At 40.6% G+C, this 14,630-nt stretch overlaps 1 protein-coding gene and 1 pseudogene across 1 annotated transcript; both read left to right on the top strand.

Moving 5' to 3' along the window:
• Positions 1-214: 214 nt before the first annotated feature.
• Positions 215-2,973, top strand: cyp1c1 (cytochrome P450, family 1, subfamily C, polypeptide 1). The gene has a single exon (XM_077537956.1). The coding sequence runs from the start codon at positions 331-333 to the stop codon at positions 1,906-1,908; it is 1,578 nt and encodes a 525-aa protein (XP_077394082.1). The 5' UTR covers positions 215-330; the 3' UTR covers positions 1,909-2,973.
• A 2,155-nt stretch (positions 2,974-5,128) lies between these two features.
• Positions 5,129-9,305, top strand: LOC144032015 (cytochrome P450 1B1 pseudogene; annotated as a pseudogene).
• The last annotated feature ends 5,325 nt before the right edge of the window (positions 9,306-14,630 follow it).

The following is a 14,630-nucleotide window of genomic DNA, read 5'->3' as shown; positions in this document are numbered from 1 at the left end:
TTGCAAAGTCTGCGCTCCTCCAGTTGCGCGCGCTCCGAATGCGACGCTCGCTTCTCAGAGCGCTCCGCGTCGGGGAGATCGTGTAGTGGGGGGTCTGCGGGACTTCCACAATGGGAGGAGTATGACATCGATTCCGAGCCCTGCCCACTAACGGCAAAATATATAAGGTGGAGGGAGGCAGTCAGCCACTCAAACCTTAAATCATCTGAAAAAAAAACCCAAAAAAACTTTACACAAACTTATTTATAGTAAACTGTCTGAACTTTTCTCATCAGAATTTTAGTCTCATTTTTTCTTCTATTTTTTTAAGCAGTGCGAATATCTGCCCCAATGGCAGTGGACGCTGACTTTGCCGTGAAGAGCAGCAGCATCATGCGAGAGTGGAGTGGACAGGTCCAGCCAGCTCTTGTTGCATCTTTTATCTTCCTCTTCTGCCTGGAAGCTTGCCTCTGGTTCAGGAACCTGAGGCTCAAGAGAAGACTGCCGGGACCCTTCGCCTGGCCCGTGGTGGGCAACGCCATGCAGCTGGGCCAGATGCCTCACATCACCTTCGCCAAACTGGCCAAAAAGTACGGTAACGTGTACCAGATCCGGCTGGGCTGCAGTGACGTCGTGGTGCTGAATGGCGACAGGGCCATCCGCCAGGCTTTGATACAGCACAGCCGGGAGTTTGCCGGCAGACCAAACTTTCTCTCCTTCCAGATGATCTCAGGAGGAAGAAGCCTGACATTTACCAATTACGGCAAAGAGTGGAAGGCGCATCGGAAAATCGCGCAGTCCAGCCTGAGAGCGTTCTCCTCTGCAAACAGTCAAACCAAAAATGCCTTTGAGCAGCACGTGATGGCTGAGGCGATGGAACTGGTGCGGGCGTTTTTGCGGCACGGCGCAGACGGACAATATTTCGACCCGTCCCACGAGTTCACGGTAGCCGCTGCCAACGTCTTGTGCGCCCTTTGCTTCGGGAGGCGATACGGGCACGACGATCTGGAGTTCAGGACCATGTTGATGAGGCTGGACAAGTTCGGCGAGACGGTCGGAGCGGGCAGCCTGGTTGACGTCATGCCGTGGCTCCAATCCTTCCCCAATCCGGTCCGCAGCATTTACGAAAACTTCAAGAACCTCAACGAGGAGTTCTTCGCCTATGTGACGGATAAAGTGGCGCAGCACAGGGAGTCCTTCGATCCGGACGTGACCCGGGACATGAGCGACGCCATCATCAACGTGATCGAGCACGGGAAAGAGAGCGTCCTGACGAAGGAGTTCGTGGAAGCCACGGTGACGGATCTGATCGGAGCGGGCCAGGACACGGTTTCCACCGTCATGCAGTGGATCGTCCTGCTGCTGATCAAATATCCCGAGGAGCAAGCCAAGCTGCACGACCTCATCGACAAAGTGGTGGGTCCGGACAGACTCCCCTCGACCGAGGACCGCGCCGGCCTGGCCTACCTGGACGCCTTCATCTACGAGACCATGCGCTTCACCAGCTTCGTCCCCATCACCATCCCTCACTCCACCACCTCGGACGTCACCATCCAAGGTCTCAGCATCCCCAAAGACACGGTGGTCTTCATCAACCAGTGGTCCGTCAACCACGACCCCTTGAAATGGAAGGACCCGCACGTCTTCAACCCCTCGCGCTTCCTGGCTGACAACGGAACCCTCGATAAGGACGTCGTCAACAGCGTGATGATTTTCTCAATAGGTAAGAGGCGATGCATCGGCGACCAGATTGCCAAGGTGGAAGCCTTTTTATTCACGGCCATCTTGTTGCACCAGTGCGGCTTTGAGAGCGACCCCTCTCAGCCCGTCACCCAGGACTGCGCCTACGGGCTCTCGTTGAAGCCCCTCAGATACTGCGTCACCGCCAAGCTCAGAGGAAAGTTACTTGGCTTGGTTTCCCCAGCGTGAGCTGCACGCGTTGGAAATGTGACTCAAGACCAGCGGAGACTTCCCCACACTTCTTTCCCTGCCAGTGGCATCTAACGTAGTAGCGTAGTCTTCTTGTAAAATGTTCCTATTTAACTCATTCACTCCCAGCCATTTTCACAGAAGCAATCCCGTTCGCTCCCGACTGATTTTGCAAGGCCCACAGAATATTGTGTTCAATTGCTATAAAAGCATGGGACCAATCAAAAGAAAGATTCAAGTCTCTTTCATCAGGAAAAAAAAAAGTATATTTCCGTCTGTTTCCAATTTGCAGCAATTAGCATTCGAAGAGAGCTAAGTTTCTTCAGTTTTCACAAATCTATTTAAAATTGTAAGTAATTTAGCTTTTTTTCTACATGGCCCTGATTAATCTCCTTTGCTATGTTGACACCTGCTGGCCGTTTGTGTAATAACTACAATTTCTGCAACCGTTCTTTGCAGTTGAGAGGCTGCATCAAAGCCTTCTGTATGATTTAGCATTAAAAAAACACAAAAAAAACGTATAAATACGTCTTTAGGACACTTAAAACATTTTTAAAAAACGTATTTACACGTTTTTGGGAGCAAATGAGTTAAAGAGGAAGTTAACCCACAAAAAATTCTTGACAACATGTTCTATGCAGTGGAATATGAGTTAAGCAGCAAAATCCAGGAGTTTTTTTTTTTTTTTTAATCAATATCAGAAGGCATGTGAAAATGACATCACAGTTGTGCAGGTCTCAACCAATCATAGCTCAACTTCAGAAAACAGGTGAGCTGTGATTGGTCATTGGCTGAGCAACTGTGATGTCATCTTCAGGCGACAGCGAGTGGCAAAATGGCCTCGCCCCAAGAAGGATAAAAACGGCTGGATTTGGCTTCATAAATCATATTCCACAAATGAATGTCACGTTTAGACTAGTGAGGTCCCATATAACATATTATTGTCAAGAAATGTTTAAGGTTGACTTCCTCTTTAATGTATTTGAACATCCATCAGGAGTGTGGTGAATTCTGAATTCAGGTCAGTGCAAGAAGTTCAAAAAGTTCTCCAAATGTTCTACACAGTGTTAAAGAGCGTTTGTTTTGCATGTAGGATCTGCACAGGGGCACCTACAGATCTTTAATGTCCATTTAAACTAACATTGTTATGTAATAAATGCTTGTGAATGTTACAGTCACTTTGTTGACTCACTGTTCTCAGTCGTAATATCTCATAAGAATATATTTAACCTTTGTCACATTTACAATGTGGTGTTATAAGTTCCGAGTAAATCGCATAACAATATCTGTCTACTATCATCTACTGTATTCAAAGCATGTGAAGACATTGGGAAAAAAAGCGGGATGATGAAAGGGAAAAAGAGAACCTGGAAGTGAAGAGGAAGTCTTTCATCAACATCCGTCAGAGAAAATGCGCACAAACTTTTGTGCGGCCGGCCAGTGTTCCCCCGAGCAGCGCCTGCCAAACACGCTCCCACCAGTACACACAGCACAGATGTGCGCCATGTTTTGTTTCCCCATGAGGCATTATCATGACTATGTTTGTTTACAAAGTTTTCAAAGCTACACGGATGTTCCCGCACCGGCTTTCGGCCTGCACGCTCAAGTGCACGTTGGCCTTTTGCAACCAACTACTCAGCGGGGGCTTCATGTGATGTCTTTAAATGATGAAAAAAAAAAGAAGCTATATCTGAACTTAATACTGATAATGACAATAAAAAAAACCGTTGAGTGATTTTTGTGTCTGGATTTGATTTCTTGTTATTCTTTGTAATGACATCAAATCCCACAGTAGAGGCTGACTGATTGTGTGAAGTCGCACAATCCATTATGTCTGCCATACAATCAGACATGTGGCAGCCACCATTGTCTTGTTTGTCAATAGACATTGTTTTTAAGTGCTATTGTTTATTTGTTTGTCATTAGACACTGTTTTGTAAGTGAAACAGACCTTGATTTGTGGCTGCGTAACAACCAGACCGCAAGACGTTTTCAGTCCTTCATTTTGTTGCACAAGCGCTCACATGCACCACACAAGCTAGAGACTTCCCAACTGTTTGAAATTAACGCAATACACACACAACAGACTCTTTTGGACTGACCATCACATTATACAGGGTCATGATGGAACAGCGTGTACTTGGATTGTATTAATACCAGGTATCAGCATCGTGACAATGCCAGCCTTTATTTTGAGGTTTTGTTACTCGCGACGGCGGCTGGTTGCATTTTACGATCAGGAACTAACAAATTTCATGCAATTCGTCATTGTTTATTTTTAATGTAAATTTTATTTATTGTATTTTAGCATTTTATTGACTGTTTTTTTTTTTTTTTTTTTTTTTTTACAGTTCTTTACTAGATTTTATGTACGATGTCAACGTGCAGCAATTTGGAAACGCTTGTTTATAAAATGTGCTATAGAAATAAAGTGGATCGAATTGGATTTATTTGGGGAAATTTTACATATCAAAAGTACTAGTATCTGTAGTAGGTATCGGTGGCTACACTGGTACTGGTATCAGTTTGAAAAAAGTAGAATTGATCATCCCTACTTGAAACCGTATATATTTTATGGAAATGCCCTCATAGTATTTATTAGGAATTATTGATACAATTTTTTTTCCCAGACCAATACCAGCGCAAGTACTGATACCAAGTAGCGATACCACTAGTATTTCTGACACATGTAATTCCCTCCACCAAAAAACTATTTAAAAAAAAGATTGATGCATCCCAATATATCATTTTCCCTTAAAATTGCATGAACTTATTACAATTATCAATTCCTCTAATTTCTAGCTCCTGATTGTAAAATGGCCACAAGAGGGCAGCCAGTACTGGTATCGTCCTCACTGGAGGTACCTTAAAATAAAAAAAATTGAATGAAAGCAGTCATCGTAGAAGACAAAATAACACAGAAAAAATATTGATATTACAGTTTGGTAGGAAATATTCCATGCGACATGTTTATCGTCTTCATACCATCAATCATTTATATCTAGTTTTGGCAACATGGCGCGCAGTCTCCTGCTTTGCTGTCATTCTGCAAGGGATGCTTTTTGGAAGGAGGCCTAAGTGGGACTAAGGTCTGCAAACTGTGGTCAAAAAGGGAGGAGAGTAACTGTTAAAAAAAAACTAAGTGCAGGACCCCTCCCACCATAGCGATACATATAAGTGAAGGCTCGAATCTGCTTTCTTCTAAAGTGGTCATCTGAAGACGAGCCGCACCGCAACTAACTGCGCAGCCTAATCCAGATCTTGTCATAAACTGCAGAGGAGATTGTAAGTGCTGCCTTTATTTGGGCTGATCATGAATGACCACGCACAAGAACGGCCTCGGCTGTGACCTCTTGAAATTTCAAGCGAGTTGTCTTTTCTTTGGACGCAACGGCGGACAGACGATGGCTCACGTGGACGCCGAGTTCGCCGCGAAGGGGAGCAGCATTCCTCGAGAGTGGAGTGGACAGCTCCAGCCTGCTCTGCTCGCGACGTTTCTTTTTCTTATCTGCCTGGAGGTGGGCCTGTGGCTGAGGAACCTGAAGCTCAAGAGAAGACTGCCGGGACCCTTCGCCTGGCCCGTGGTGGGCAACGCCATGCAGCTGGGCCAGATGCCGCACGTCACCTTCGCCAAACTGGCCGAAAAATACGGTAACGTGTACCAGATCCGGCTGGGCTGCAGCGACGTCGTGGTGCTGAATGGCGACAGGGCCATCCGTCAAGCTCTGATCCAGCACAGCAGGGAGTTCGCCGGCAGACCCAACTTTGTGTCGTTTCAGTGCGTGTCGGGAGGGAAAAGCCTGACTTTCAACAGTTACAGCAAAGAGTGGAGGATGCACAGGAAAATTGCTCAATCCACCATCAGAGCGTTCTCATCTGCCAACAGTCAAACCAAAAAAGCTTTCGAGTGGCAGATTGTGGCAGAAGCAAAAGAACTGGTTGAGATTTTTCTCAAACTCGGCGCTCAGGGTCATTATTTCAACCCTTCCCATGAGCTAACGGTTGCCGCAGCTAACGTGATTTGTGCCCTCTGCTTCGGAAAACGTTACGGACACGATGATGCGGAGTTCAGAGCCTTGTTACAGAGGGTCAACGACTTTGGACAGACTGTCGGAGCTGGCAGCTTGGTGGACGTGATGCCGTGGCTGCAGTCTTTCCCAAATCCCGTCCGCAGTGTCTTCAAGAACTTCAAACATCTGAACAAGGAGTTTTTCACGTTCGTCCAGGCCAAGGTAGAAGAGCACAGGCGGAGTTTCGATCCCGAGGTAACCCGGGATATGAGCGACGCCATCATCGGGGTCATTGACGAGACCGAGAGTGACAAAGGACTCACTCAAGGCTACACCGAGGGGACGGTGTCCGATCTCATTGGCGCGGGTCTGGATACCATTTCCACAGCTCTTGACTGGATCGTACTTCTTCTGGTGAAACATCCTGAAATCCAAAGGACACTCCACCAGCTAGTAGACAAGGTGGTAGGACCAAACAGGCTTCCGTCTGTGGAAGACAGAGGTCAGTTGGCCCATCTGGACGCCTTCATCTACGAAACAATGCGATTCAGCAGCTTCGTGCCCGTCACCATCCCACACTCGACCACCTCGGACGTTACCATCGAGGGGCTTCGCATTCCAAAAGACACGGTGGTCTTCATCAATCAGTGGTCCATCAATCACGACCCCCTGAAGTGGAAGGATCCGCAGATCTTTGACCCCTCGCGGTTCCTGGACGAAAACGGCTCCCTGGACAAGGATCTCACCAATAACGTTATGATCTTCTCGGCGGGGAAGAGACGTTGCATCGGCGACCAGATTGCCAAGGTGGAGATCTTCTTGTTCTTTGCCATCCTTCTTCATCAGTGTCACTTTGAGAAATGTCCCGATGAAGACCTGTCCCTAAATTGCGCTTATGGTTTAACACTGAGGCCTTTGGATTTCAAAATCACTGCCAAGCCCAGGCAACTTTAAACTGATGATATCAAGTATACGCTCACATGGAAGATAAGCTAAGAATTTATCACTCATGCCACAGTCAACTTTTATGCAATAAGTTTGAATTATTTTTTTGACATTTGAAATCAGAACAAGGAAAAAAAAGGTACAAGTTCTAGTTTTAGTATTGTTTGCACAGTCAAACCTCAGTTTTCGAACATAATCCGTTCCAGAAGGCTGTTCTAAAAGCGATTTGTTGGAAATCTGAAACAATTTTTCCCATTATAATTAATGTAATTAATTTTAATCCGTTCCAAGTCTAAAAAAAACTTTTGCGTTTCGTTTTTTTTTTTTTTTTTTTTGGACTATTTTACACCATAAAATAGAAAAGGGTAGAAATAGACACGGTTTTCAGTTTGTTTGAGGGCCGAATTTTTGGACGAGTTCTGAGACATAAAATTCTCAAATTTTCTGGTTGAAAACGGATTTGGTTGAGAACAGAAGCGTTCGAAAACCGAGGTTTGACTGTAGTGATACTAAAGTGTTATTGTTTAACTCAGTGTTGTCCAAACTATGGCCCGGGGGCCATTTACAGCCCGCCATCCATTTGTTAGCGGCTCTCAGTAAATACTAAAAGTTTTCTTCTCCACTCTGCTTATCGTCAAAGTCTGATTTGTGAACACATCTGCTGCTCAGTGGAGTTCAATAAGTGTTAAATAATGAAAATTCTAAAAATAAAATAATAATATAATAAAAATAATTTCCTCTTTTTCTGTAGTTTGGACACCGCTGGTTTAACCGATTTCATTGTCAGAAAGTCTGAATGGACACATAAGCAACCCTGTGAGGGGATATATTGTGTTTATCAATTTACTTGCTGTAAATACTGCATAGCACAGATATATCGCTGGCCACTTCATTAGGTACACCTACAAATTATGATGAAATATGCACAACAATTAAACTTACTGTTATTAAGGTTTGGGATAGGCGACTAGTACCAATACCAGGTATTGGCCTTTTTTTTCAAGGTATCGGTACTTGTGTGGGCGGCCGTTTACGATCAGGAAATAGAAAATATAAGAATGGTAATTTGCCATTAATTTCATGCAATTTTAAGGAAAAACATATTGGTATATAGAGGTATTTCTTCAAGAAATCTGTCATTTTTTTTGGGTGGGGGGAGTTTTGTGTATCAAAAGTACTAGTGGTATCAGTACTTGGTATCGGTGCCTACTCAGGAGTTGAGTTCTCAAAATGTAGCAAATTGATTCACCAAGATATTTAAAAAAACAAACAAAAAAACCCATCTCATTAGATACAGTTTTTATATTAACTCATTCACTCCCAACCATTTTCACTGAAGTGTTTTCCTGGATTTTGACTGATTTTGCAAGGCCCGTGAAATATTGTGTTCTATTGCTATAAAAATATGGAACCTACCAAAAGAGAGATTAGAGTATCTTCTTTTATCAGGAAAAAAAGTATATTCCTATCTGTTTCCGCTGTGCAGCAATTTGCAATAGAAGATAGCAAAGTTTCATCATTATTCACAATTCTGCTTAGAACTGTGGGGAAATCAGCTCGTTTTAACATGGCCTGGTTGCTCTCTTATACGCTGCTGCCACTCAACCATTTTCTGCAGTAGAGAGACTGCATCAAAGCCTTCTCTATGCTCTGGCATAAAATTAACAAACAAAAACAAAACGTATAAATACGTCTTTGGGACACTTCTTAAAACATTTAAAATATGACATATTTATACGTTTTTGGGAGCTAATGAGTTAAAGTATGTATGTGTACCTAATTTGTTTTATTTGTACTTTGTGTATAGTACAATTATGACTAATGACCGCATTACCTGAGAAAAGAGCTGCATATACTTTATATAAACAGTAGTTTCTTATAATAAACTTGACAAATATATACTTTGGGAGTGTGACTAAAACCTCACAGGTAAAATAAACATCTCCACCGACTTACACGAGAAAGTGTGGTGTGTCAGCGGGGGCAGCCAGAATTTAAAAAAAGAAAAGAAAAGTCCGGTGAGGTCAAGAAGATAATAATAGCACCTCATGTCTGGCCTCTGTTGTTGTGCAAGATTAATGTGTGTTACTGGCCCATGTCGCTCCTGCGCTGAAGCCTTACCAAGCAGGCCGTGACTCATTACATCAGCCACTCGTGAATGTTTAACACAGGCCTCTTGTTGCTTTCTTTTGTGTCTTCGGTAAATTGAGAGCAGACAAGAACTTTGCAGACCTCTGTCGATTCAGTACATTTTATATCCTTGGAAAGAAAAAGGTTGAAATATTGCAATGATTGTTGAAGGAAGGCAGTCGGAATGGTTTGACAAATGGAGGACAGGCAGTCCAGTCCCGACACTTTTAAAAACTACTAAATCATCTTCAGGTTCTGTGACAAATTGCTACTCCGCCCTTGATTGGCTCCTGTGAGTTATCCCACTTTGGTAATGATGACAATTTATTGAGTGGGGGGGGGGGGGGGAAATTACTTTTTGCTGACCTATGCAGCTTTGTTTCTGGCAGAAAACTGTCTCCAAATTTCTGCTTTGCTTAGTTTCACAATGTTTGAATTTTTGTTGTTGCAAACAACTGATGTGCAGGATGTGACGATTCAAAGGGGAGAATTAAGTCATCTTTATTGTGGGAATGCTCCACACATGTTCAAATTTCAACTAGCTTAAAAAATTCACGCCTCCTGGTGTATATATTGTCTGATTTCGTATTACTTACAGTATTTGCACAATTTAACATTTAATATCAACTTTTGCCCATTCATTTTCGATGGGACAGTCATTGAACATTTTCTAAGTATCACTTCCGTATACAAAACTTATCATCATTAGCAGGTGTCTGACACTGCCCGGTGGCACAGTTTGTAAAGCGCATTGTCCAGTAACCAGGAGGTTATGATTTCATAATTTATCTCTCAATTTGCTTTCAGCATTCCCATGCAATTTCTCCAGAAATTGCACTTCGTCTAGTTTATATCGCGCTTTCAAACAGCCGTAGTTTAGTGCATCACACCGACATACAGTAATATGCATAACATATATTACTGTCTGTATGTACATAATTAGGGATGTTCGATATCACCTTTTAGTAAAAAATACCGATACCAAGTACCGATACCACTAGTACTTTGATACATAAAATTTACTAAAAAAGAGGGACTATTTTAAAGTTAGACCTATATATCCAATATTGCATTTTCCTTGAAAATTACATGAAATTAATGGCAATTTTCTATTCTTCTCATTCCTAGTTTCTGATCATAACACAGGAACAAGAGACCCATATCGTTTGAGTAGCGATATCATGAAATAAGGCCCGGTATCTGCCCAATTCCGCTCATCTCTAATTTTCAGTTGACAGCAAGTATCAAAAAGGCTGCACCCTGTGATGAATGCATGAAATTTACGGAAATTTTCTATTATTCACATTTTTCATTTTTTTTCCCCCTCACGAAGTAGTACTTGATCGCAAAATGGCCACAAGATGCCAGTACCAGTCACCGTATTCTGATACCTTGAATTAATTGGTATCTGTACTCGCCCATCCCAATTTATATTCAGTATAGTAGTCAATCATGTAATTGTACACCATTTTTTGCTCATAATGTGTCACATTTTTGAGTTGGAGTATGTTTTTTTTTTTTTTATTAAATCATACAATATGGTGTCTGCTTTTAATATTGGACAAAAAAAATGTTAAGGGATTTAAGATGTAAATGTAATCGTAATCTTGGCCACTTGGTAGAACAACTGCATCAAAATTGTGATTTCTCCTCTATAGAATGAATGCATTAGAAAATCAAGATGGTGGGATAAATTGTGGTTGCCTGGGCCTTTCTTGTTGTTAAGTTTCTGTTTTAGGGTGACATACATCAGTATTCATGACTTACATATAAGTAAACAACGTGTCACAGCAGATAATTACATTTCCCGACTTTTCCCCAACAACATTTCAATATTGTGTTTGCTTTTACTTTGGAAACCCCCAAACCACTTCTCCAAATATGACCTACCTTAAACTACACTAGATCAATATTAGTCCAAGTGTGAGTTAGCTGCTTATCATCCTTATCATAACTTTGACTTTTTACTTGGTGCTAAATCCCCCGGCAGGAGCAGAAAGCTTGTTTTTTTTGTTTTTTGTTTTTTTTGCTGACATCCTGTCCTCTACAAGCTCTCCATCACGTTCTAAACTTTGCTCTGACACCGCAAGGACCTCAGGAAGGGAGGAACGGGCAGGTCGACCTCCCCGCTTTCCAACTTCCCAAAACATCCATGAATTATGTCCAGTTGAACGGCTCCCTTTCACCTCCTGAGTTTTGCCCCCCCCCCCCTCGCAGCTTATGACCTGCGAAGTTTGACTCCTGAGAGAAAAACGAAATATGTACAAGCTGACGGTTTTTCTCTCGGGGGTTGTTCACATTTGGGCAGAGCAACCTCCCACACGCATGTCTCCGCTAACATCATTCCAGCTCGGCAGTCTGAGCTCTGCCAGTATTTTTTTTCCTTTTTTTTTTTTTTTTTTTAACATGCACACGAGAGTCACTTCTCGATGACACACAGTGGGGTAGAGTTATTTCTTCCCTCATCTTCTACTGGAACACATGCGGAAAATTGTGTCTGCGTATTGGCTGGTGTCTGTCAGTCTTTCCGACAAGGCCGCCCTCGACACCAACATGTTCACCGCAACTTCACTTCTTATTCAAATTGTTGCCGACAAAAGAAAATACAGCTGCAAATTCTGCGTGTCGCGAGCCAAAGCATAAACATAAAAACAGAATGAATCACTCTTTTGGATAAAAAAATAAAATAAAATGTTATCCATAGAATGACAAGATGTATTACTGTCATGATTAAAAAAAAAAAAAAAAAAAACATATAAAATGAGAGTTACATCATCATCTTCAATCAATCCAGTATGTTTAAAAATACTTTGAAAAAAAACAGTATGTATTCAATATGAATGTATTTAAAAGAGGTTCACTCACTTTATCCTATTTGAATGACATGCATAAATTTTATGTACCGGTATTTACAATACCTCCAATAAATGCATTAAAAAAAAATGTAATCAGCTATTTAGATATTCTTGCATTTGACCTGCATTTCATACAAAGATCCCGCAAAACAGCACATTTGTTCAACCATTAACATTGCATCATCAAAGACAGCGAGCCATTTTTAACATTTTAGATTGGTTAATAATTCGTAAAAATGTCATCCACAAGTGTGGACTGACCAAAAGTACATTGCTGAAAAATATGAAATTTGCCAAATTTTGACTTATGAGGTTTCGGACCGACGCCAGCGATATTGGATATTGCGACAAATATTTGTCGTCAAATTAACTTATGGTACCACAAAATTATGCATAAGAAGTAAATGTATCAGTAAATGTGATATTTTGCCTCATTGAGTATTAATTAAATCATTAAGTCAATTATTTTCTTTACAATATGTTCTATGTTCGTCCACTAGTGTCAACACAGCATTCAGGTTAATTTTGCATTTGTGGAATATGTGGGCGGCCATTTTGACACTTGTCTGTCAAATAAAAATGACATCACAGTTGCTCTGGGTCAGGAAACGATCATGGATCACCAGTTTTCTGACTTTGGGTCATGTGACACTGAGCAAAAAAAAACAAAAAAAAAAAACAATTTGAACACTTTCAAGTTGCAATAATTGATAGTCATAATTAGAGGAGGAAACAAAAATGCATCAAGAACCAGTGATGACAATCCTGCATTCCTCCACGAGTTTTAAAAAAAGATTAATTATTCCCTGAACAAATCATAAATTTGTACTTTGACCATAATATATTCCATTGTTTTCCTGTGATGTTCCACTGGTTCCTCTCCAAAAAATATTTCCTCAAGTTCCCTCTGTGGGATTATGTCATAGACATCAACACTGAGTAAAAAACCTTTTATATTGTTCCAATTGACATCATTAATGACTTTGTCTGGTTGAATCTATATTCTGGTATGGGTATAAACCGTCAAATTGTTCCTGTTATGGAAGACGAGCAACTGTAAAGCCGTGACGTGACGTGACGTGACGTGACGTGACGTGACGTGACGTGACGTGACGTGACGTGACGTGACGTGACGTGACGTGACGTGACGTGACGTGACGTGACGTGACGTGACGTGACGTGACGTGACGTGACGTGACGTGACGTGACGTGACGTGACGTGACGTGACGTGAAGTGACCCGTTTCAGGGCGTAACGCGATGCACCGTTCGACCTTTTCTTATAAAATCACACATTGCGTGGTTCAGCCCGTCATAGTTCTTTCCATACTTACCAAGCTATTATTTTTCAAGAGCCGTGGAAGAAAGTGCTCCATGTTGGTCAATGTGGCCAAATGCTAACATGTTTGTCAATGTTTAAGTAGTGTTTATTTTTCTTTGGTATGGAAACATAGCAACAATGTTGCTATTAATCTGACTTCTAACATACACTGACCAACCACATGATTGTGTACACTTGCCAAAAAAAATAAATAAATAAAAAAATTAATCAATTTAAGGCCATTTTACTAATTTATTTTTCTATAATTTCGTCTCTCTTGTGACTAAGTTCTCACTATGACAGGGCTGAAGAAGATACATTTTTAACATTACCATTAATTCATTTGATAACGTCACACAATATAAACAATTTTTTTTAAAATATTTTCAGAATTTAATGCCCGTTTAATTTCTGTCTAACAAATCGTGAGTGATTTGATGTTGTGATATCATTTTATTGGACAAACCAAAATAATTTGAATGCGTGCATCAATGTCCATATGTTTTCTTTTCATCCACAAAATATTTTATCTGGACATTAGTCAGTAATCAATAAATGTTTTTCTTTTGTTTCTTTGAGAAAACTCACACTTTTTCTTCCACAACAAATAAGGCTGTCACTGTTGTTTGAACATTTCAATTTAACGTTAGTCAATATACTTACATGTTCTTATGGCATTTTAATATGAATTATTTTTTTATAAAAAAATTATGGCCTATTTAATTTTTTTTAATTCATTTCAATTGACTACTTTTTCATTTTGACTTGAAAAGTAAGAATTATTAGTTTTGATTAATATTGATTGATTGAATTTTTATCTTTTATTATTATTATTATTATTATTATTAATTCAATCTCTGGTGTAATAACCTTATTTATTGATTGATTTAATTTGTATCTTTTATTTTATTATTATTATTATTATTATTATTATTATTATTAATTCAATCTCTGGTGTAATAACCTTATTTATTGATTGATTTAATTTGTATTTTTTATTTTATTATTATTATTATTATTATTATTATTATTATTATTATTATTATTATTATTATTATTATTATTATTATTAATTCAATCTCTGGTGTAATAACCTTATTTATTGATTGATCGATTTTATTATTATTATTATTATTATTATTTATTATTATTATCTTATTGCTGCTGGACATGTCAATTTCCCAGAGGGAGTCATCCCAAAGGGATCGATAAAGTCAAGTCTAAGTCTAAGTCGAAGTCGAATAATTTAAAAATAATTCTATTGACGGTCAAATTTCAGCCGATTTTTGGCGCCCCCAAGAGTTCACGGTGCCCTTTTCACCCGCCGATCACGTCTGACTGGAAAAGCGGCCCTGCATCATCTGATATATGCAACATGTGCGGCGGCACAGACAGAATTTCTGACTTACCGGAGAAAAAGTATCAAACAAAACACCCCCGTGCACAAATAATTGATGTTCCC

This window comes from Festucalex cinctus, chromosome 12 (genome assembly GCF_051991245.1).
Source record: "Festucalex cinctus isolate MCC-2025b chromosome 12, RoL_Fcin_1.0, whole genome shotgun sequence".
NCBI classification, from domain to species: Eukaryota; Metazoa; Chordata; class Actinopteri; order Syngnathiformes; family Syngnathidae; genus Festucalex; species Festucalex cinctus.
Note: the sequence above shows the minus strand (reverse complement) of the source record. Positions and strands in the feature narration are given on the sequence as shown.

What these genes read in the sequence shown, in the direction of transcription:
- cyp1c1 (XM_077537956.1), top strand. Translation starts at nt 331, where the DNA reads ATGGCAGTGGACGCTGACTTTGCCGTGAAGAGCAGCAGCATCATGCGA.